This window comes from Chiloscyllium punctatum, chromosome 5 (assembly GCF_047496795.1).
Source record: "Chiloscyllium punctatum isolate Juve2018m chromosome 5, sChiPun1.3, whole genome shotgun sequence".
Taxonomy (NCBI): domain Eukaryota; kingdom Metazoa; phylum Chordata; class Chondrichthyes; order Orectolobiformes; family Hemiscylliidae; genus Chiloscyllium; species Chiloscyllium punctatum.
The window spans coordinates 127,315,947-127,341,570 of NC_092743.1; the positions used below are offsets into that span (position 1 = coordinate 127,315,947).

The 25,624-nt window shown below is 39.8% G+C and overlaps 1 protein-coding gene across 3 annotated transcripts in view; it reads left to right on the plus strand.

Moving 5' to 3' along the window:
• LOC140477418 (lethal(3)malignant brain tumor-like protein 4) overlaps positions 1–25,624 on the plus strand; it is a 293,436-nt gene that overhangs the window by 32,372 nt on the left and 235,440 nt on the right. For all 3 annotated transcript variants that reach the window (XR_011960721.1, XM_072571276.1, XM_072571275.1), the window contains exon 4: positions 14,056–14,188. Coding sequence is in view for 2 of the 3 variants with exons in the window: in XM_072571276.1 (XP_072427377.1) it covers positions 14,056–14,188 (133 nt within the window). In the remaining variant the exon portion in view is untranslated. The remainder of the gene's footprint in view (positions 1–14,055; positions 14,189–25,624) is intronic.

Sequence of the window (25,624 nt, forward strand, 5' to 3'; positions counted from 1 at the left end):
TTTTGCAATGTGTTACAAGTATCCCCCCCTCCAAAAACGTGTGTGTATACCAAGCTGTTACATTCTGTCTCTGCTTCCACCCTTCTGTATCTGTTATTCTCACTCTCCAGTTGCTTTTTCTCTTGTGCCATCCTGCCATTTTTTTCTTTCTTCAGTTAGAGTCACCGACTTAAGGTTCCAATTTATCAGAGTTTTCTCCTGTTTCAAGCCCTTTGTCATTGGATTCTTCCCCTGATGTGTATCTCTTCATCTGTCACTTGCATTGCAACCCATATATTGTCAAGAGCTGCATGTGGCATTTCCCTGTGTGATACAGAATGTGACATTTCTATATTGAACTGAAAGAATCACACAGAGAAGCTGTAGCCTGAGAAAGATTTAATAATGTCATCGTTTCATCAATGTTTGCATCTCTGCTCGCTATTGCCCTAATTTATCAATATTTGAATGAAATATTAGCATCTTAAAGACCTGGCTTCAGTTTTACTTTAAATAGTACAGCAAGTAAACCATTTTCTTTTAGGTGTCGCTAATACCTAATTATTATCATGGATTCATACAGCAAGTGAAACTAAATTGTGGTTTTGCATTTAATGAAAATAATATATTTAATTTGCTAATCCAATAGATATATTAGGCTGTCTCTATAAACTGACTGAAATTCCTCAGGTACCAAGAGTGCATTACTTGCGGTGCTATCAATCAGTGTCATTTGAAGAATCGATTTTCTTTAACCATTCCTGATCCTAATCAATTAGTTGATGAGGTTGTGTTGCACATTGTTCTTTGATATGCAACTCTTCTCATTTTCGATTTATTTTCCTTTATCCATTTCTTTTCCTTGCAATGGACATACCATGATATGGGGTCGGGGAGAAAAGCGGCATCCTGGCAGTTGAGAGTTGGGATTGTCCTTTGACTGAAGTCGCCATCTGGGTAATGCACACACGTGATTGTGCACAAGCCATTGAACAGTGGCCGCCTTGTTCATTTGGAACAAAGAATGACCAAGGTGAATCTCCTGAAATATGTGGGGACATGATTGTTAGGGGTAAAGTGGTTTTGAAATAAGCTCTAATTCCTCAGTGTGAGCTTGACTTCCTGACAGATATTTTTCCTCCCATGTTTCTCTCAGCAGAACTGGGGGATTAGGCTTCCATTCTTGGTGACTCATGAGTAAGCATGGAAGGTTAAAATCTGAGCATCCCGATGAGATTTTGCACCAAAGTCTTATCTGAGGTAGCTCTGCCTTATCACTGCTTAGAATTACTGGCTTTGTTTATGCTTGTAACATGCTCAGGACTTTGCATAATTTGGATTCATATTCTGATGTTAGTTTGTTTTCTTGTATTAGGGAGATAGGATTTCTGTTTCTTCTTTAGGTATGAAGAAACATCCAAAGAAGATCATTTTTGGGTGCCAGTAGAGGATAAGGATAGTTGTATTTTAAATAATAGAAAAAAAAACACATTTGTAAATTGAGGAAATAATAACAGAACAAAAATCACATTATCACTGAGGTTTATACTGCTACAGTTGGTAGAAATGTTATACACTTGTGTGAAACATGATAAAGCAGAATTTATTTCTTAAATTTACACTTCATGGGTCATCAAAACTTATCGTTCATTTCATAATGTGAGGTCCTGTTTCATGTGTTGAAATAGATATGACTAGTTTTATGTAGTCACTGAAAAGGTTTTCTGTGAATAATTGTGAATCAATTCTGATTAGTTTTGTTGCATAAAAATATTAAATGCAGCTTGTTTTATCTCATCTGGGTATAGCTTCAGATTAACTGTTGAGTTATAATGGCATGAAGGCCATTAAGAATTGACTGAATTTTTCTGCTGTGTGAGTGCATGTTTGTTTACCTATTTTCATGTTTTCTCATCTTTGTAATGCTCTTATTCTATACTATCTTGGAATTTATGGAGCTTGGTTACTGAAAGTACTCATTAACCATTTCACATGCAATAATTGTGTTTTAAGGTAATTTACCTTGACTTGTCTCCCCTACTGAATACTTTTTGTTAGAAGTAACTCAATGATTATATGAAATAGTAACGGAGTAGATGATTTGGCATCTCAAGCCTACTCTCCCATTCAGCAAGATCATGACAAATCCAACCACTTCACATTCCCACCTATCCTTGATAACCTTATACCCCTTTGCCGACCAAGAATCTATCTACCCTCACCTTGAAATGATTCACTCTCATTTCCTCAAAACTTGGTGGTAACAGAGTTCCAAAGAACCTCCACCCTCTGAGAGAAAAACAAGATTCTTCACTTTTCTGGTTTAAATGGGCAACCCTTTATTTTGAAACTGTGATCCCTAGTTTTAGATTATCCCAAAACAGGCAATATCCATTCCTCATGGATGCCATCAAGACCCCTGAGGATCTTGTTGCATCTTTCTTTTCTAAAATCCAATGGATACATTCCAGTCACTCGCACCTTTCTTCAAAGACAATTCACCTTTCTCGATAATGGTTTTTTTGTAAACCTCTGAACTACCTTGAACACAGTTACGTCCCTTCTTAAGTCGTGAGCCCAAAATGTATGCAGTCCTCCAGATAGGATCTCCCCAATGCTGTGTATAACTGACGCATAGCCTCCCTACTTCTCTATCCAATTCCCTTCAGAATAAGCGATAACATTCCATTTGCCCTCCTAATTACTTTGTGGACCCACATGGTAACCTTCTGTTTTTTTTGTGCAATAGGGCACCCAAACCCTTGGAGCTTTTTAATCTCTCAACATTTCAATAATAAGCTCATCTTCAATATACCTATTGATATATTGGAATATTATTTTCAAAATAAAAACATAGATATGTTACCATCCAATATCACTGGCAACATCATGACAAGTTTGGAACCTTTTTGTTGACTCTAGCAAATTTGTAGGGTTAGGATGGAGGTCCTTATGTAAATGTCATCGAGGGGTACACCTTGGGTAACTCCTTATCCTAAACGAGGCTATGCTATAGGAAGGAGATTTAATATTGAATTCCCCTGACTGGAGCAATCAGTTTACTATCCACAGTGTGTTGTAAAAATGCCACATTTTTAAAGACGTTGTGCAAAGTCTTTGGGAATCAAGCCACGAGTGAGCTCCCAGGTGGGATCCATGAAAGGACCACTGGGGACATGACACTCCCTCCCACGTTCCTGTGATAGTGGTTCTGGCTGGCACAGAGCCTCTGATGGGAGCAATGTGAGTAGACCTGCAAATTAGTTTGAGATTCACATCCACTGGATCAGAGCTTCAAGTTGGATTTCCTAGAAACCTTGTTTTGTGAGGGTTGCTGCTTCTCCCTCTCGACCTTTTACATTCTTCTTTTCTTGGTCTCTAACCACATTATTAATCTTCCTATTATCGCAATTCTGTAATTTCCCCTCTATAATTTCCTTGCTCTTTGGTATTTTTCCCTTCAGTTGACAGCAGAAAGTTAATACCTCCAGGGTTTTGGTTACAGTTACATTACAGTTTGTTCCAGATTGTTGATTGGCTTCACAATGTATCAGTGAAACAGCATGAGTCTATCCAATAATAAAGAACAACAACAAGCCCATTGTAAAGGAACCAGCAGAATGATTTGGTAGAAGCAGACTGGCTACCCTGGAAGCAGTTTGTATCTACAATGCTCCGAGGAATTCTTCCTAATGCAGTACAATGAAAGTTTATTTCCTTTCATATCATGGAATGTGTATGGTATTGGTGAGATCAGCATTTATTGTCCACCCCTCCACTGCACAGTGGGGAGCCAAGTCAGCCACTTTGTTGTGGTCTGAAGAGATGTGGACCAAACTGATAAGACCAGCTGATTTCCTTTCCTAAAGGACGTTAGGAAACTAGATGGGGTTTTACAACATTCCACAGTAGTAGACATTAGGCTAGCTTTTCATTCCAAATTTATTTTAACTTAATTCAAATTTCCCCATGTGCCATGCTATGATTTTTCTTTGTTGTTTATTCATTTGTGGGATATCGGTGTTGTTGGCTAACCGGCATTTATTGCCCGTCCCTAGTTACCCTTGATAAGATGGTGGTGACACTATGCCCCCAGAGCATTAGCCTGGGGTCCTGGATTACAAGGTATAAAGAGTACTTTATTATTGCAAAAATATGCTTTATTCATAATAAACCCTTTTGTACACACACACACAATTACTGAAGCATTTTTGTACAGACTTTGCAACGTGAATATCAAGAAAACATTGGAATTCTGCATTCGCTGTAGTTCCAAATGCCCAAGGCATTTCTTAAGTTATACAGGACTAAATTGACATACATTTGAGGCACCGAGAGGGTCCGATAACTGAATGGCGCCCCATTATGCTTTGGCAGAAAGACGTTAGTCTTTCCCCACTGCGCCTTGGTGGCCGCTGCCTCAAGCTTTATTGTGTCCCTTAGCACCTTGTCCTGGACCTTGGAATGTGCCAGTCTGCAACACTCTGTTCAGGTCAGCTCTTGGCACTGGCAGATCAAAGTGTGTCTTTCACCGAATTAATGGTCTTCTAGGCAGAGTCAATGTTTGCCTCGGTGTGCGTCCCAGGGACCAGACCACAGAGAACAGAGTCCAGCATCACAGAGCTGCTCTGGGCGAACCTCAGCAAAGACCACTGCATCTCTTCCCCCACCCAAACCTTGTTTGCAAAGGCACATTCCAGATGGAGATGTGATGTGGTGGTGAGCCCTGTCCATGGTTCGGAAGCAGGTGTGCACTGGTTTAGGTGGTGCCAAGCATTGCCAGCATGGGAGCTGAATATTGCTGTCGATTCATACAATAATGGGCACGTTAACTCTGAAATGACTGAAAGCAAACTTATGCTGGATAGATAATGCAAGTGACGACCAGACTGAATGTAGAAAGGCCACAGGGACAGTGAAGAAGGAAATGCAAAGAGATAATATGAAAGAAAAGTGTGCAGCTAACATAAAAGGGAATCCAAAAGTTTTCTATAGGTCTGTAATTGTAAAAGATAATAAATGTCGAGGTTGGGGCTAATTTGGGATAGAAAATAGAATCTACGGATGAAGGCAGAGGTCATGATTAAGGGGCCTTTACCAAAGACGTAGTTGCTGGCAGGATCATAATTGAATGAAGAGTCACTGGATGAATTAAACAATAATGAACTATTGGAAAGGCTGGCTGAAATTCAAGGGGATGGTCACAAGGGATGCATGCATGCAGTGAAGAATACGAACTGATATAAGGGTAGACATTGTTCCAACCTCCTCAGATCTATGAGTGAGGCCAGAGGGCCAGACCATTGCAGTGTTACACCCTTTTTGAATAACAAGCCCAGGAACTATGGGCCAGTCAGTTTAGTTATTTTCATCAACTTGTTTGGACATGCAAATGTACATTTTAAGGGCAGAAAGGTCTTGAACTCAGACCCCCCCCCCCCCCCAGCCTAGAGGCAGAGACACAACCATTGGTGTATATGAAGGACTTCAACATGGGTTGACAGGACATGATTTCAAAACTTGCAGGTGACACAAAATTTGGGAATATAGGTAGCCCCCTCTATCTGAACGTAGAGCGTTTGCAGGAAACCTTTCACAAGCCAAAAATGGTGTAAAGTGAAAATTCCCTTTGGATTCGCAAAAACAGGTACTAATGTAGGTCTTTTGTAAAAGCAAAACTGCATAAAGCAAAGATTCAAAAAGCAGGGGATACTTGTGTCATGACCTGTGGGAAGGACAGTGATAGTTTTCGCAAGGACATAGCTGTTATAATAGGCGGGTGTGTGGCAGCTGAAACTAAATGGGAGGGGCATGTGAAATGGCACATTTTTTGATCTGCAGAATGAGAAACAATATAAAATAAAGTGTGCAATTTGAGAGGGGATGCCGGAACAGGAAGCTCGAGATATGCACACAAATTGAGGGTGACAAGGAGAGAGCAGTTTTAAAAAATTATGTAGCATTGTGTGTTTAAATAAGACATGACGTGCAGAAACAAGAAAGTTCTGTTCTCACCTCCCATATTGTGTCTAATACTGTGTACAATTTATGAAGGATTTGAAGAGCTTACAGAGTTCAAAGGTGCGGGGAATTCAAAATCAGGTGGGGTGTAGACAGAGTGGAATTGTTATTCTTGGCAGAAGGGTTGAGAATTTGCTACAAATTTCAGGTGATCAGCAAAGAACCAAAGACACCAAGGGGAGAATTTGTAAGACCATGTGGCTCGTGTGAAGTGGGAAACTAGCTGAGTTCCTCTAGCCGCCTTGTGTGCTGTAATTGATCTATGATTCAAAATATCAGCTCAGTGAGGCCTTTTGTTGGAGACTGCTGAGTGGTGCTTAACAGTGTCAGGAACTGCATTTGAGTGGGTAATCTGTATCCGAGAGGAACCACCTGCTTATTCGTCTCCAGTCCATAACAAATGGAAATTGTGGATACTTGGTGAAAAATGGGCATTGACCTACAGAACTCTCAGAATACCTGCATAAATTCTTTTGTTAATGAGTTTCATTGTATGGTGCACATACACTCAACTGGCCACAAGAGTTCATTTGTGGGTGCCCTCATTCTACATTCCTTAGTGAAAAATGTTTTAAATGTTCCTGCGTCTGTTGTTTCATTGTGTGAAATTTAAGGCAGTATGCAGTTGTGAAATGTAAACTGAGTCAATCCTGAATAATTCTCCATCGGGTGCTTTTATGATTATATGACAAAGAATATTTTAGTTTTGCTGTTTTTCACAATAATGTTCTTATGCAGGTGATTCTGCTATCAATGCGTTCCTCAGCAACCTCGTGCTATAGAAAATCGCACGATGGAAAATTACGCTGTAGAAGATTGCAATGGAGAATCGCTATATCTGTTCAGTAAAGTTGCATTATCCAAACAGCATCCATTATTCTTCAATCACGTTATAGCCGATTCATGTTAGAGAAGCGCACATTATACCAGAACTACCTGTACTGACCTTGACAACAGAAATCATGGAAACTTCATTGCTGATGCAGTGCAATTCTGTTTTGTGGAACTTGTCTGAAAGATTGAGTTAATTCTGCTGATTGCTGTAGACAAGCTAATCGAAGTAGTATTGTTTATTTCCTACACTGACATCATGATGGGTCAAACAAGAAAACACGAAGCTCTAGTTCAGTCGATTCTGTCAGCTATTCCTGTTTGCAGAATAAAAATCCAGTAGAAGTCTGCTAGTGATAGGTCAAAATTCCAGACTGGCAACTCTGGGATAACCAATCTCGCGCAACCTTGTTTTGTGACCATGCCAACCAGTTGGAATGGAGTTGATCCCTGCTGTAGTCAGAAATCAGGCAGGCAGCCATCACTTGATTCCAAGATCTCTGTGAAACTCTGCGTCGCTTAATTTATGAGCAAGTTAAAAATGCTATCGATTGGGAACCGTAATACTCAAGTGGAAAACCGTGGCATTAAGCAAAAAAGGAGACGTTGCTAAGGAATGGAAGATTGCACAATCAAGTTTGTTCATCATTGTTCATCATAAAGTTGCAATGGTTTGAGAAGCAGGCATTAAAAGACAATGAAACATGGAGGAAGGCCTGCTATTATAATCCAAGGCAACTTCTGCTGAGAATATTTCTATCGTGTGTTCAATCCTATAGAAAATGTGAATTACCTTGGTAAAGAGGCTGCGCCACGAGGAGTTCCTCATCAGCACTGAATGGCTATCTGAGTTGACACAAGGCACAAGCATCATCTTCAGTTCAGTAAACAGTGAGGGTGCAGTAGTTGTGATAGCAATGACAGATGATTGGTTGCAAGATGGTCTCATCCACCTCTGGAATAAGACTGTGCAAAGGAACTCTTTTTAACACAACTGTTTACTGGCTCAAGAGATGACGCTGCTTTGTGAATGTCAAGAGGTTATGAATGACCTCCAGCAATTTTTGAAACATGGATCAGGACTGTTGTTAAAATATATCAACGGAAGAAAAGGAAGGTTTGCAGTCTTTGTGGACAACTTCCTGCGCACCCTGACATCACTGGCTTCAAGAGGGTCAAGCTGGCCAACCTTCCTCCAAACAGCATGCCAATGGTTCTGGCGGTAATCAGGAGCCAAAGAACCAACTGCCATCAACAGCTGACACCTCGGTTTATTGAGGCCGTTAATCAGAACCAGTACAGCTCAACTGTTCTAAAGGCATGGTCATAACGAAGAAGGCATGGAAGATGGTGATGGAAGCCACAATCACTGACTGCCCCTACTGGGTTCAAACTGGCTACATACGCACAAGGTGTTTAGAATGAGGGGGAGCAGAGTGAGGTTAGCTAGCCCAATAACAAGGTTCTTTTCTGCGGGAAGCTGTGTGGGAGTACTAGCAAAAGCAGCCATGAAAACCCTCCCCTGAGGTGGGCAACAAACCCTGGGTGAGACTACATCTGGTGTGTGCAAACAGATATACATGCTAGTGAGGTAATGCAGAGCAGTAAAGGTTGACCATACTAATTCCTAGGATGATAGGATTGCCATGTGAGGAGACTTAGGGTCAACTGCACCTTTTTTGTTTATTGGTGTTTCAAAGGATGTAAGGTGCCCATTGACACCTATGAAATTCTGACAGGACTGGAGAGGTTGGATGCAGGGATGATGATCCCTTGGCTGGATGGGGTGTCCAGAATTCAGAATCATGGTTCAGGGTATGCGTTTTGGTCTGAGGTAAGGTACAGTTTCCTCATTCAGAGGTGAAGTCACTTAATAAATTTAAGAAAGAACTAGATTTTTCAAAGCTAAAGGTGCATCGCAGCATAAAAACAGAGGATATTTCATTACATTATGACATGATGGACTTGTTTTTTGCAAAAATATACTTTATTCATAAAAAAATATTTATGTACATACACAATGACTGAAGCAGTTCTGTGCAGTCTTTGCACATGTAGAATGAACAAATATTGGAACTTGGCATTCCTTGCGGTTTGAAAAAAAAGAAACCAATGCTTTTCTTGTTTGTGCAGGACAATATTTATATGTATTGAGGCACCTCAAGGGCCTGATAACTGAACAAACTCCCATTGTAAAAATGGGCCTGTTATTTTTATTTCAAGAATATACTTTATCCATAAAAAATATCTTTTTATCTGTACATACTAACAAACATCGTTCAGTTCTGTACAATAGCATATGAAGAAAACAAGCAAACATTAGAATTTGACTCTATCCAACAAACAAACCAAAGGCATCTTTTCCTTGTACATGACTATACTCACATGCATTTGAGGCATCGGGAGGATTCATAGAACATTACAATGTAGTACAGGCCATTTAGCCCTTGATGTTGCACCGACCTGTGAAACAAATCTGAAGCCCATCTAAACTACACTATTCCATTCTCCTCCATATGCTATCCAATGACCATTTAAATGCCCTTAGAGTTGGTGAGTCTACTACTGTTGCAGGTAGTGTGTTCCATGCTCCTCCTCCGCTCTGAGTAAAGAAACTACCTCTGACATTTGTCCTATATAGTTAAGTGAATGGACCCTGCAGTTTTACTATGTTCTCCCATTTCTGTGAATGTCCATGGTTGTTTTCTATCATTCCTTCTTGTTTGTTGGATATCAGGTAAGGTGCATTTTGTTGTTGCACCTGTGCCACTCTGTGGAATGAAGTAGCTCTTCATTGTGTCTTCTGTTCTGTCCTGATGAACCACCGCCTGAATGTAATTTTTATAGCAAGCACAATTAATGTGATGAGGGTTTAAATGCAAATTTTCATTTTAATTGGTGGTTTGATAATAATTTGGAAACTGAAATATTATTAGTATTATGCTTCTGCATTAGCTAATAATAAATTAGTTTCCTGTCCTGCTGAATTTTAGAAAGGTGAATGAGATCAGTTACTGTTCATTGTGAAAAGGGAAGATTCACTAATTCTGTATTCCCACTGGAAGCTGTACTTAAATAAAATGCACATTAGAAATTCAGTAGTATGATGTTATAGCTCTGTCGGTCTGTCTGCTCTTGGTCAGTTCTACTTGGGAATGCAAATTCACCACAAAATTACTGCACATGAATGCTTCTGTACCTTAATTCTGAGCGTTGAGGAATTATACTCCTGTAAGTTATGGAGACTTAATAGTGTAAATGAGTTTTGGAGTCTTGGTGGGTTAGTTGGCTTTTTCATTGTATATTTGTATGTGTTCTTACGACAAATTTATCCACAAAATAACTGTCCATCTTTACAGCTTGATATCAACTTTTGCCCATCATATATATCTGTTCAAGTTTGCAAGGGGTTGTGCTTATGTTAAGGGATTACTCTGTACAATTTGGTCACTGGGTCCTTGCATATTCAAATGTTTTCAGCAAACTTTTCAGTTGGTCTTTTGTTCTCAACAGCAGTAATTGCTAAATAAAGGTTGATGCTATGTAAATAAATATATCACCAAAAACCCAATTGAAATGTAATTTGTGTTATTTAATACCTGGTTAATGTTTTTACATGAAAACCACAGCATTTTTCCAGAAACCTGGATTTCAACTTGATATTTTCACTCAGGTCTGTGTGAACTGATGTGAAGATAGCCTTCCTAGTTTAAGCAGATGTATTGTGCTTAATGTTGTACAATCGTTCAGCTCATTACTTTAATTTGAATATTTTGTTTTGTTTCTAGCATTGTCCACACTAGTTGTTTTTAAATCGTTTTAAAAGAACGAAGACATTGAAGTAGTTTTTGGACGAAAACTTTTTATCGTGCAAATAGGTATTGATGGGCCTTGCGTGAGAACAAGGAGATGGCGACAGTGTTCTCATTGCACACATATCTTTCAATTTGTTTTCAATAATTTGGTGAAAATGTTTTAAACTGAGGAAGGCATTGAACAGACTTGGGTTAGAGAAAATGGAAGAAACAGAAATGGGAGAGTGTGTTTGAAATTTGTGGGCGGGCACATCATTTTCTTTCAGGGAAAGATCCCTCATTTGCCTAACAATGGCAGGTCCAACAAACCAGGGACATGTCTACACTGACTGCAAGGCGCAGGATCTCTCCATTTCAGCCAAAGCTCAAGGGCAACCATAAGGTGCTTCCTGTGGTTGTGTTTGTAATGGAGATTACAATTTGAACCACTTGTTGGTGAGGTACAACTAATTTAACCAGGCATATCATTGCTGAATCGAAACTGAGAATGGATGCCTCCTTGTATCTTCCTTTAGCCAATGTTCTTGTTTGGTTTCACGAGAACATCTGAGTCACTGCAGAGCAAAGCCAGGTGTATCTATTGTCTTAAACTAGATATCATCTGTGCCATTGAATTCGCATTGTAATTGAAGAAATTAGGAAAGGGTATGGAATTTTATGGCTAGCACATCTTCATTTAATGTGTGGTTTGTAAAAACATTAACTAGCGAACTTAAAAGTCAACTATCTATCTCATTTCTCTTTTGTTTAATATTGGAAAATATCAATACTTAATTGCTGTCACTTGAGACTTGGATTCTAATATTTCTGAGCAGAGAGAGAAAGCTATAATAACAAAATATTTCTTAATTATGATCAATTTTTGTTTTGAAAAGGATTGAATTTCAAAACAAACAAAACCCTTTTGAGGTAAACACATGGGAAAGGAGAATATTTGAGGGTGATGGGACCCCTGGCTTTGGATTCTCTGAATTTAGCAATTTAGGAGGAATGGATATTAACGGTGAGGAGAACAGCAGCAAATTAAGGAGAAAGTGGGAACCCCAGTATGTTGTTGAAAGTTTAAGAGGAATGATGGGATGACAGGAAAGAGATGGATGCAAGAAAGGCAAAGGGATACAAGACAGAAGTGGAAACGTCGAAATAATGAGTAATAGGGAAGTAAACTTGAATTGGAAGCAACTGTGGACTATATTTTCAGTGCAAACCTCACTCCAAATGATTTGAACAGAGATCTTCCCATATCTCCCACCCAAAGAAGAGAACAGGAGCAGCAACAGGAAGACAATGGAATCAGAAATAGTGATATTTTTCAATTCAATGTACAATGGGTGATTTACGAGACATGTTTTCCCTAGAGTGTCAGAGGCTTATAGAGCTTTATAAAATCATGAGGGGCATGGATATGATAAATAGACAAGGTATTTTCCCTGGGGTGGGGGAGTCCAGAACTACAGGGCATAGGTTTAGGGTGAGAGGGGAAAGATATAAAAGAGACCTAAGGGGCAGCCTCTTCACGCAGAGGGTGGTACGTGTCTAGAATGAGCTGCCAGAGGAAGAGCTAGTACATTTGCAAACTTTGAAAGACATCTGGATGGGTATATGAATAGGAAGGGATTGGAGGGATATGGTCAGGTGCTGGCAGGTGGGACTAGATTGGGTTGGGATATCTGGTCGGTATGGATGAGTTGGACTGAAGGGTCTGTTTCCGTGCTGTACATTTCTGACTCTGACTCTATGTATCAAATCCAATTTCTGAGTGATTACTTCAAATTTCTTCAATTCAATCAAAACAAATTGTCTGGTCGCTTCTGTTTGTGGGACCATGCTATGCACAGATTGACTGCTCAGGTTCCCATAATATATAGTGATTGCACTTGGAAAGTATTCCCATTGACTGTAAAGGTGAAGCCAGTATTGTTTTATCAGATGGTATGGCTGCTCGCTCTCATTTCAGAGAGACGATTGCTTTAAGCTGAGGGTCACCATGTCTCAGGGGAGTGGTTGAGAAGGAGGAATCTTCATAGTAACTACAGCTGATGTGGAAACGAAACCCACACTGTTGGTATTACTATGCAATAAGTAGCCATCCATTCAACTCAGTGAGCCACCCCACCCTCACCCTATCAACTGTAAATTGCTACAAAAATGCTGGTTTGTTTCTTTCAGTTGGTCTGCAGACTTCCATATGCATGCCTTTGCCACATGTCCTTCACAACACTTGGATAATAAATACCTCTCAACTCCAAATTTAAAATGAATTATCTTTGCATTACTTGTTGCGAGTGGAAAAGAGTTCCAAACCACATTCCTGTTTCAAGAATTCTCAGCCATTGGCTGCCCCTTTTTCTTCATCTTTCACCCTTTTATATCTTACAAAACACAGGATTTATTTGGTACCAATTATTCCTTTGGGACATGCAAGCAAAATTTTGAGAACAGTATAATCATTGATAGCACAGCACTTGCAGGCAGTGGTGAAGTAACAGTATTTCTCATTGACCTTTGAAGAAAGAAGCTCCCAAAGCGATGAGGTGTGTGTGGTGGTTTTCTTCTGCGCTGTTGTTAATATCAGCCCAAGTGGATCTTCAGGCAAAACTGATGTAATCTCACAGCATAAATAGCCAATCACATGAAAGATTTCTCCAAGACCAGAAACCCAGAGGTAATATGTATTGATTGTCGTTCACGGCTTGGAATGTTTATTTGAAGCCAGTTGCCCTGATTTTTATTGGGGTTTCTCTGAATTGAACCTGTATCATTGCTACCTAATCATGTCGCCAAAGCAGATATTCTTGACTAGGTTATCCCTCATGCTTTGAGTTTCTTGATCATTCTAGTTAACACTTAAATATGATGAGTTATACTTTCGGAGAGATGAGATGAAAATTGCAAGTTGAGGCCTTCTGCGCTTCTTTCACATACAGGATATTATGACAGACATTTGAAATAAATCACTACCTGTCTTAGTTCATCATCAGTATGGGATTGTGGATCGGACTTGCGTAACAGAGTAACATTAAAATCAGAATAAAATGTTCTTGGTGTAAGTTGTAATTTACTTCCAAGGTTTTCAATGGTTATATTACCTTTTTTGAGAATGAGCATTAGTTTTGTGATTTGCTCTTGGATAAAGAGATTCTTAGGTTACATTTAAGTATGGTAAATATGTGTTGCTGTAGACACAAGTCACAATGTACATTTCTCATTTTGGAATCTCTTCTCCTCTTTGTTGTGTAATCAAATGCTGTCCATACAGTGTTTGAACATTAACTTACATGAACTAATGCCAACACTTGCCCATCCCAAAGACTGTTTTGTTGCATTACTGTTCTTGTTTGTTAGATTGCCATCTGAGAAGTGTTGTTCTGATATAATAACACTATTAAATCTTTAATTTTCTTATTAGTTTCGAATGAATGAGTTTGGAGCCCTGGAAATTATTACGACTGAAGAACAGGATGGAGCTTCCAGTGCACAGATTGCTGAAGAGCCAACAAATATAAGGAATAGTGCTTACAGTGAAGCATCTAATGTTCAAGGTAAGGAAAGAACAAACACTGAATAATGGAGGGAAGCCCTTTTGGTGTTTAAATATCAATTTTCTTTGAGGTTTACAAGTGTGTGGATCCCTTTTTTAACCATAATGACTGTACTGCCATTTCCCAGAACAGGCGTTCGATGTTATTTGGAGGCTCTGGAATAAATCCTTACATGGCTGACAGGTGTAAGAGTGGTCACTGCCTATTATTTAATTTCATTATATGCTGTGAATAACATAGAATGATAGAAAAAGAGAGTTGCCAAACTCAGTTGTGTTACTTGGAGGTATTTGAAGAGAGATATTTTGACTTCGCCAAAGAGATTTTCCAGCAGTTTTATTTTGTTTTGTACTTAGAGAAGTTGTGCTAGGTGACTGTTTGAATGCCAGGTGGGAATGAGAAAACATGGGCATAAAGCATCTTATGCAAGTAATTCTTGTTAAGGGAGGTGTAACATATGTTGTTAGATTCATAATTAACCCCAGTGCAGTATGATAAATTAGGTGGGTAGCAATTATTTTCAAGTTTTTATTGCTGGCACCCATGAAGAAAAAGTGAGTGGATATTGTTTACCTTCCCAACTTTTGTCAGGTCAGTTTTCTAGCCCTGGTCTGGAGTTCTGGGTGAGCGCATCACTGACCTTCCCTCCTTCAGTATAATTTTGCAGACAGTACAAATCTGGGTGGCAATTTGTGCTGCGACGAGGATGCTAAGAGACTGCAGCGTGATGTGGACAGGCTGGCTGAGTGGGCACATAGTTGGCAAATGCATTATAATATGGATAAATGTGAGGTTATCAGCTTTGGTGGCAAAAAGACAGGAAGGCAGATTATTATCTGAATGATGTCAGTCAAAGAAAAGGTGAGGTGCAACGAGACGTGGGAGACATGCAGGGAGCAGTCATTGAAGGTTGGTATGCAGATGCAGAAAGCAGTGAGGAAAGCTCATGGCATGATGGCCTTCATAGTGAGAGGATTTGAGTATCGGAGTTATGCTGGGCCTTGGTAAGGCCACATGTTGAGTATCGTTTACAGTTTTGGTCTCCTCATCTGAGGAAGGACATTCTTGCTATTGAGGCGGTCCAGTGAAGGTTCACCAGGCTGATTCCTGGGATGGCAGGACTGACATTTGAGGAAAGATAGGAGCAGCTGGGCTTGAGAAGAAGGAGGGGGCATGTCCTTAAATCTTCGTCACAAAGAATCTTAAACACTTCGTGACTCTATTGATCCTCCAACACGCCCCACCCGCAGCATAGTGTATCAGTGCACTGACTACCTCATGTTTCAAGTTTGTGGTTTAGGTTTAAAATGCTAATTTTATACCCAGTTGCCTCACTTTCAAACTGGCTGTGGAATTCAGTTGTATCCTGTTCATCTAGGGGTACCATACCTCCAAAGAAAACAATTAATCCTATGATGTTGCATAACATTGAGTCTAATATGGCCTCGATTCTGGTTGGTTTCAGAATATCAGATCAAAACCATTCCATGAGCTTCTCAACCAGACTACTAGTGCCAAACTGATTTTTTTCAGTTTCTTTCTAGGTCAACATGTCATGATTATTGCTGTCCCTTTTATTATTAGGAAGCAGTGTCTTTTGTCCCACATTGTTTTTACTGTATGGGTGCCTGACCATTTCACCACCACCCCCCCACCCCCCCACCCCCATCTTTCCCCTACTATTCCTCATCTCTATCCAAAACAATTCTACATTTTGATCTCTTGAACAGAAGTTATCTCTAGCTATTGCACAAATGCCATCCAATTGAGAGGATCAATCAAAAGTTTTGAATTCCTGATTAGATATATGGTCCAGTCCAGGAACCGATATGTTTCTCAAGTTTTACACAATTGATTACATTTTTCAAAACAAGTACAAACAATGAGTTATTAGCTCTTCAGTCGGTCCACTTCATGATGCCAGTTTATGACACTCATTTATTGGGCGCAGGTATTCTGTTCCCTTCTGTTGTCTGAACGTGTTGATCTGTCTTCAGACATCCTCTCTTGTATACTGAGTCACAAAGAATCATCACTAATTGACTCACTCACCACCCACCATGATCAAAGGCATCCTGAACTCTAATTGGCTTATTATTGCAGAAACAATTAATGTTCAATATTGGATTGATCAGGTAGTATCTGTCCAATTTCAAATTGATTGATTTAAAAGTGATGGCCATCTCACAGAAATGCTTTCCGATTGTCGGATTAGGAGGGAAATGGGCCTGGTGTTGGAAAGTGGGACTAGATTAGGTTGGGAGATCTGGTCGGCATGGACAAGTTGGACCAAAGGGTCTGTTTCCGTGTTGTACATCTCTATGACTCTATGGTCTGCTCTTTGACGTGTCAATCATTAGTAAGATCATGTCTTTTGTTATAGTTTCTTTCTCTTTGCTTACTGACTGCATATGCATTTTCCATGATGTAATGGCAACAGAAAGTCCATGGATAGAAGTTTGGTGGTACCTTCTAGTGATTTAACATCATCCCAGCTGACACTTGTGAATGTTCTCCAGACTCTATCAATGTCCTTTAACTGAAAGAACCAACAACTGTTGATGCCCAAAGCAAGTTAAATCTCAAATTAACCAACAAAACTAATATACACGTGTCTGTTATGTACTTTGCAGTTACAAAATGAGACCAATTAAAACTCACAGAACTGTATTCTGATTAAAAGCTGCTTTGTCTTCAAAACTGTTTTCATACTTGTAGCTCAGATTTACATAAGCTTGAGCCATTAAAGCCATCAACCCATGACCTTCCTTTTGACCATGTGGCATTTTTCATAATCTAAATTTTTTTGACATTACCGGCAATTAAACAGAATCTAATTTAATTGCTCACATGCTTAATCAGGTCAAAGTTATTAATTATTGCAAAATAACTCAATGCTACACTTCTAGCTCTGAGTGAAAAGATTTTAGGACCACATCTTATTTACCATATAATCTGATATTTCACTGCTGTCTCTTGGATAAAACATTAACCTAATGTCCCATCTTGTTTTAAAGCTGTATTCGATTCTGTGATTCTGAGAAAGGATCACTGGGCCCGAAATGTTAGCTCTGATTTCTCTCCACGGATACTGCCAGACCTGCTGAGCTCAGTAATATCTGTTTTTGTTTCTGATTTTCAGCAACTGCAGTTCTTTCAGTTTTTATTTAGGTTGTATTCTCCATGTGTTCAGAGAAGCAAGTTGTTGGAGGGAATCCTGAGGGACAGGATGTACATGTATTTGGAAAGGCAAGGACTGATTCGGGATAGTCAACATGGCTTTGTGTGTGGGAAATCATGTCTCACAAACTTGATTGAGTTTTTTGAAGAAGTAACAAAGAAGATTGATGAGGGCAGAGCGGTAGCTGTGATCTATATGGACTTCAGTAAGGTGTTCGACAAGGTTCCCCATGGGAGACTGATTAGCAAGGTTAGATCTCATGGAATACAGGGAGAATTAGCCATTTGGAGACAGAACTGGCTCAAAGGTAGAAGACAGAGGGTGGTGGTAGAGGGTTGTTTTTCAGACTGGAGGCCTGTGACCATATAATTATATATTAAAACTTGATCTACAAGGATTGGTGCTGGGCCCTCTACTTTTTGTCATTTATATAAATAATTTGGATGCAAGCATAAGAGGGACAGTTAGTAATTTTGCAGGTGTCACCAAAATTGGAGGTGTAGTCGACAGCGAAGAGGGTTACCTCAGATTACAACAGGATCTGGACCAGATGGGCCAATGGGCTGAGAAGTGGTAGATGGAGTTTAATTCAGATAAATGCGAGGTGCTGCATTTTGGGAAAGCAAATGTTAGCAGGACTTATACACTTAATGGTAAGGTCCGAGGGAGTGTTGCTGAACAAAGAGACCTTGGAATGCAGGTTCATAGCTCCTTGAAAATGGAGTCGCAGGTAGATAGGATAGTGAAGAAGGCGTTTAGTATGCTTTCCTTTATTGGTCAGAGTATTGAGTACAGGAGTTGGGAGGTCATGTTGCGGCTGTACAAGACATTGGTTAGACCACTGTTGGAATATTGCGTGCAATTCTGGTCTCCTTCCTATCGGAAAGATGTTGTGAAATTGAAAGGGTTCAGAAAAGATTTACAAGGATGTTGCCAGGGTTGGAGGATCTGAGCTACAGGGAGAGGCTGAACAGGCTGGGGCTGTTTTCCCTGGAGCGTCGGAGGCTGAGGGGTGACCTTATAGAGGTTTACCAAATTATGAGGGGCATGGATTGGATAAATAGACAAAGTCTTTTCCCTGGGGTCGGGGAGTGCAGGACTAGAGGGCATAGGTTTAGGGTGAGAGGGGAAAGATATAAAAGAGACCTAAGGGGCAACTTTTTCATGCAGAGGATGGTACGTGTATGGAATGAGCTGCCAGAGGATGTGGTGGAGGCTGGTACAATTGCAACATTTAAGAGGCATTTGGATGGGTATATGAATAGGAAGGGCTTGGAGGGATATGGGCCGGGTGCTGGCAGGTGGGACGAGATTGGATTGGGATATCTGGTCGGCATGGACGGGCTGGACCGAAGGGTCTGTTTCCATGCTGTACATCTCTATGACTCTAAGAACAGACGAGCTCTCTACTGTTCCGACTAACATCTATCCCAGAGACGGTGATTTAATAATAGATACCTTGTGCATAATTGCCTCCCATTTCTCCCAGTTACCACAGTGTCAATTCTGAAATGAATTATTAATTGTAAAATGGGATATCCTAAGATTTTAAAAATTGCAAGTTTTTTTTGTATATTCACAGTCATTAAAAATATTGGAGCAGGAGTAGGTCATTTCAATCCCTCTATCTTGCTTTGCTACTCCGTAAGATCATGGCTGATCTTTGACATCAGTTCCACTTCCTTGCCCTTCACTTGGTTCCCCAAAAGTCTTATTTATCAATATATAGGAACCCATAGCTCTGTAAGATAAGAATTAGACGGTGAGACCATAAGGGTCCATGTTTGATGGAAGAGAATGCATTTGTTTGTTTTTTAACAAACTAAAAGAAAGTAGTGAACTTTGTTCAAGCAGGGTAAATATGATTGATAGAATAGAAAACATGGGAAATTTACAATGAAATACAATGCAGTTTTAAATGATGTCTTCAAACATAAATAAAACATATAGAGATTTACATTAGAAGAATTAGAATCCCTACGGTGTGGAACAGGCCCTTCGGCCCAACAAGTCAACACCGACCGGCCGAAGAGTAACCCGCCCAGACCCATCCCCCTTTCCTATATTTGCCTCTGACTAATGCACCTAACCTGCACATCCCTATGGGCAATTTAGTATGGCACACCCTTGGATTGTGGGAGGAAACCGCAGCACCCGGAGGAAACCCACGCAGACACGGGGAGAATGTGCAAACTCCACACAGTCACTTGAGGATGGAATCCAACCCGTGTTCCTGGTGCTGTGAGGCAGCAGTGCTAACCACCGAGCCACCATGCTGCCCCCAATTAGTGATCAAAGCTTGTCAAATTTTAAAAAAGTAGGAAATATTTATCCCTCAGTTGTGTATATTTTTATAGATTTCTTTGAAACCATATTTGGGAAGTGAAAAATGATAAATCAGTAACAAAAGCATTTGGACGCAAATAATAGTAGGAAGGTGGATTCACAGTTGAGATTTAGAGGCTAAAATAATGTGCTGACTGAGTAAGAAAAGGATACTGAAAGAGGTAACAGTGTATTCTGCAGTGGGTAAGGTAAGGCATCAGGAGAGATTGCTTTGGGAGTTACCCTGATTGTCGTCAGCAATTTTTGCAAAGGAGTTTGCAGTCTGGAAAAACAGTGCTGCTTCTTGAGGTTTCAGAAGCAGTTCTTCTAATATTGCAGTAAACACGATGAAGAATCCCAGTGAAAATGCACAGGCCATTGCTCTTGCAAGATTGAATGGGAGAGGAAGAAAGTGCAGACTTTGAGCCGAGGAAATTAAGAAGTAGCTAATAATAGAGCAGCCTCTAGGCTGAGAAAGCTTTCAGAGAAAGTTATCTGCTCTTAAGTTGTGAATAATGAAAGAGTTTTAAACTGAAAATTGAACAAATTAGTTTTGTTGATTGTACTTGTATTTCTATATAGTTAACATGAGAACATGCATTTTTGACGTTCTTCATAGGTGGTGAATCCATTATTTCTTTACAATGTAGATAGTCATTCTTGGTATGCATTTGTCAAATGATTAACTGCTTTTCGAGTTGGAAAGTTATTTTCTAATTTGACAATGGTAGTACATTCCGGATTGATCGGATGAGCTGGATGAGCTGCTCAGAGTTTCTTGGTGATTCTGCAATATGGCACTCGTGTGCACCTTACAGGGCGTGAAATATCTAAAGAACCTGGAAGGCATGCAGTTTACTCTTATCTGTCAATTAATTTTTGAGTGAAAATTGTGGTTTGTATGCTCTCAGTTTCCTTGTTGCGTTCCGCTGATGATAGTAACAAACAAAAACAGAAATTGCTGGAGAAACGTGGCAAGTCTGACAGTATTTGTGGAGCGAAGACAGAGCCAACGTTTCAAGCCCAGTGACCCTCCTTCAGAACTCATTGCTCCTGCTGAGAATGTGTGATTGCAGAATCACCGGACTAATCTCCACTTTAAGTAAAGCACATGTATGAATGTGCTTTTACTATATCAAGCATTCTACTCTCAAAACAAGCATGCCTAATATTTGGTTGCTGATGGTGTCTTTTGATTGCAATTCTGTACTGATTGTACTGAAGGCTGAATTGAGATTATCCCTCAAACCATAAATTTGTATGTGCTTATCTCAGTTAATGGAGCTTTTGAAAGATTTATTTGTGATGTCATAAATTACTCAGCTATTACTTTATGTGTACACAATAATCCCGAAACTGAAATGCTGTACACCTCTTATAAATTGATTGTTTCAATTCAGTTTTATCTTGAAGATGCTGTGATTTGAATATGGCTGTTTCCAAACCATTAAAATGAGATGCGAAAATGTATTAGTTTTATCCATTCATCTTAGAACATAGAACAATACAGCGCAGAACAGGCCCTTCGGCCCTCGATGTTGCGCCGATCTATGAACTATTCTCAGCTCGTCCCCATACACTATCCCAAAATCATTCATGTGTTTATCTAAGGATTGTTTAAATCTCCCTAATGTGGCTGAGTTGACTACATTAGCAGGTGGGGCATTCCACGCCCTTACCACACTCTGCATAAAGAACCTGTCTCTGACATCTGTCTTAAATTAAGACAGATTAATTGAGTAAACCTGATTGATGAGGAATTATATAATGATCTACAGAATTCATCAAAAAGCAAAGTTGCTTATTTACATTTAGTAAGATGCTTATGCAGTCTTTTACAGACTCAAACATGCTTCAACACTTTGGTGTTTGAGTTAAAGCGGTATGTTGGAACTGCTGCTATTGAATATTTGTACATGTTTTCAAATGAAGCATCATCCAGAATTTCAATGAGATGGAGTCAACAGTCAAAATAGATAAGCAAAATCTCATAGTAGCTGAGGATAGAATACCTTTCTTCTTCTTGTCCTGAAGAGACTAATTAATCTTTAGTGATATGAACAAGTGCCGTGTTTTTTTTCTCTGTTCAAATAGCGATCGTCATGTGAGATGGCAGGTTAAATAATCCTTCTGAGTGCTTTTCTATGGCCATTGGAAGCTTGGTGTGGGCAGGCCCTCACTTAACAAATGATCAGGTGATGGTGGGGAAGAAGAACAATGTACACTGGCATCTCAAGATCACAACAGTAGGCTGCTGGCTATTGTTGAGAGGGCTGGAGAAGAGACTGAGGGATTGGCTAGGGTTTCATATGGCAGGAGCCACAAAAATCTGTTACTTTTGGACTTCACTTGGCTGAACAAGCTCATAATGTGTTCCATGCTGTTGAGTCCTAAAATAGCATTAGGGCACTTTCTGTGTCAGAGGAATTTCTTAATGATTTTTTGATTACTATAAACTGTTCTGATTGCTCGCTAAGGGGAGAGGTAGGATGGAGTTTTTGTTAAACACAATCCTGGTCCCCTCTTCAGCCAATAATTACCAGCATTGGTCACTGCACAAGCTGTTTTCCCACATTCTGACCCAATAATCTTTGCTGCTGCATTGACAGTGTCTAACCCACATCGATCATAGATCAAGTTTTAATATATAATTAGATGGTCCTTAAATCCAAACTATGTACACTTATGGTCATCAGTACAACCAGCAAGATTTAATAATCTGAAACTCTTTGTTTGCTGTTAGCCTAGAGAATGCTGGCAGTGTTATAAATGATCGTGGCTTCCATTATTCAAATGTGATTTCTATGTAATGACAATATCCATTGTATGAGCAACTGGATGAATGCATAAACAGTAGTTTGTATGTAATTCAGGTGTACATTTAAAGTTGCATTTGCATGCCTTTGTGATGGGAAGGAGAGGGTAACTCGATTTCTCTAAAGATATTATATTAGGGTGTTGTCATTACAGGTTTAGTAAATAATAATAATCATAAAAATACAATAGTTGAAATTATGATAAGTTTTGCTAATACTTTGGAAATGAAATGCACACCAACTTAGCCGTGAGTAAGTCTGCACCAAATCTGCAGACATAGGACTGAATTGATCTTCATATGATTAACATGGGTGCACAGCTATGCAGAATTGGGAAAGTGTGGAACAGGGAACAAATAGGCCAGACACAGGTATTTCATCCAAAATGTGGAAATGATGCCAATCTGAAAGAAATTGCACAATACAGCAAGCTGATGTCTCTCTTAGCAAATGCATGTTATGTTTGGCGCCTCAGATATGTTAATTAGTGTATTGATGCCTGTTGGAGACTGAAATAACTCCAAGGAGCCAGGTATCTAGTTGCCAAGTCACCATTTATTTACATGTGCACAGTACATAAACTCTACCCAGCAACCTGAGAGCCTAGTCCCGAGAGTGAGGAGACTCTCTGAGACTCCTGTTTATTTATTTATTTTTTTCTTTTTTTTATTCTTTCCAATCTCCAAAGGGAAGGAAACACTCAAGTGGCCAGTCACAACTCCAGGGTGTTGGTGGACACCACGTGCTCCTTCTCCAAGGACACCTGGCCTCTAGTACCCTTTTTTTTTGTTTTTCTCTTTTTTTTCTTAACCCCCACACTACCGCCTAACTGCGGTAGTGCTTATTTTTCCCCAGCACCCATGGGGTGTGTGTGCAAGTGTGAAACACAGTGAAAGACACAAAGTGCACGAATCTTTATTTAATTTCCACCACCAGGAAGATAGGAAAAACGCCCCAGTGGCCAGTGACAAGCACTGCCCTTCAAACCAAAGGGCAATGCTGTGTGATCAAAAAGGTGAAGGGGAGGGTAGGGGTTAAATCAAAATAGAGTTGGACAGTGAAATAATACACTCCACTCCCTGCGGCGCCAAGAGACTCCTGTTTATATCTGTCAGTCCAGTGCTCCCTGATGAGGCCAGCTTAACAACCTCAATCAGGGGTCTTATACTCAAGATCCGCCTGGCTCTCGCTCCAATCACTACAAAGACCCTTTTTCCACAATTAGTCACCAAAGGTTTGGGTGGGCGGTAGATTTGTCCCTTATGCTTGAAAACCACAGGTAGGTTTAATCTTCCAGGAAGTGAGGCTAGGTGGATCTGGAGTGCACTGTCCCAGTGATTGCCATTCCCTCTACCCTTCAACTTAGCTGAGGGATGTTTCCATTCCAAAATTTAATCTTAAAGCAGTTATCAGCGCTTCCTAAATCATTTTGGTGAGGGCCAAGTTCCAGTTTTAAGCTGGCCTTTGGCCTATGTTCTGAGGGGTATAATGTCCAGACTTAGATTATTTACAGGGCATTACCTGGACCACTTCTATTCCTGACCCTGAGATCCCTGTGATTCTGACCTCAGCCTCTTGTTTGCTTTGAGTTTAATGAAGCCCAAAGCTCAATTTCTGGAGACCATAGATTCTCGTTGTTCGTGGGCAGTGCAGTTATCCTGTGTGATGGGGAAAGGGAATGTGTATTAAAAGCTTCAACTTCTACTTGTGCTCAGTGATGAAATCAAGCACTTTTGAACCAGTTACACTGTGGCTAGAAAAACAAGACAACACTCTTGGTCCCAATTCCATTGCTTATCCCCAGACCCTGACTAATTACCCACAGTCTGTCATGTTACCAGAGTGAATTATTCAGTATTCTTAAATATATCAGGCTTAATGTCAAAAATATGGGATACTTTGGGTGTGAATCTCCATGTTAATCAGTCAAAGATCTTACAGTTAAATAGAGGAACCTTGTTTCAATGAAGTCTCAACTGGATTCAGCCTTTAAGGCCTATAGAAAAAGATAATGTTTTAAGTGTATTTCTTCTTGAGGATTTCATGCAGCAAATTACAAGTCTTGCGTCCATGATGTCAGGCACAGGTGATTGTCAAAGAAGGGAAGATAAGCTAGAAGTAGGATTTTCTGGAGAATTGTTGACTATATTGATGATAGGTCGTTCTGCTATAACGTGCGTTTCTTCAACACTAATTCGCTATAATGCGATTGACGAATAGGGGATGCTGTTTCTAAAGCACGAAATTTTAAAATGTGTGTTGACTATAGCGCGATTGCATTGCCAACACTTTCAGTGTTATTTGTATTGCATGATTTTGTTTTAGTGCAGGGTTGCACAGGGATGTTACTATCATAATATAGAAGAAATCACTGTACTGCAGAATTAAAGTCATACAAATCACTATAGTCCCAGAGGACCTTTGGGCTCCTATGTCATTAAAGATGGCAACTGGTAGTGGTTTAACCTGGGGGTTACCATGCCTGAGGGACGAGTTTGAGAAGGTTTGACCTTCATGGACATCTGAGTCATGAGTGTGGTGTTGGAAAAACACAGCAGGTCAGGTCACATCCAAGGAGCAGGAGAATCGACGTTTCAGAAATGATGAAGGGCTTACGCCTGAAACGTTGATTCTCCTGCTCCTCGGATGTGACCTGACTTGCTTTTCCAACACTACAGTCTTGACTCTGATCTCCAGCATCTGCAGTCCTCACTTTCTCCTCCTTCATGGAGATCTGCAGAATAGTGAAGAGAGAAAGGTGCCGTAAGAAGCTTCCTCATTTGTTCCTGTTGTGGACAGAAAAGGATTGTCATAAACAGCATTCAAGAGCAATTTTGACTAAGGTCACCTGTCTACTATAAATAAAGACATATTTACAACCGAAAAGAATAGAAAGTTAAATTTGTAGCAAATGAGAAGTATAACAGTATTTGATCGAATATTCCAAAGATAAATGTTTAAAGTAGTCCTTCACTTATTGTTGGAGAATTACAAACTTTTCTAAACTTAACCTTTTTATAAATTTAAAGTTAGCATAACAACACAACATCAAAAGAAAACAACATCATAACATCTTCAAAATAATTTGGATTGAGTCTAGTTGATCCCAAGATA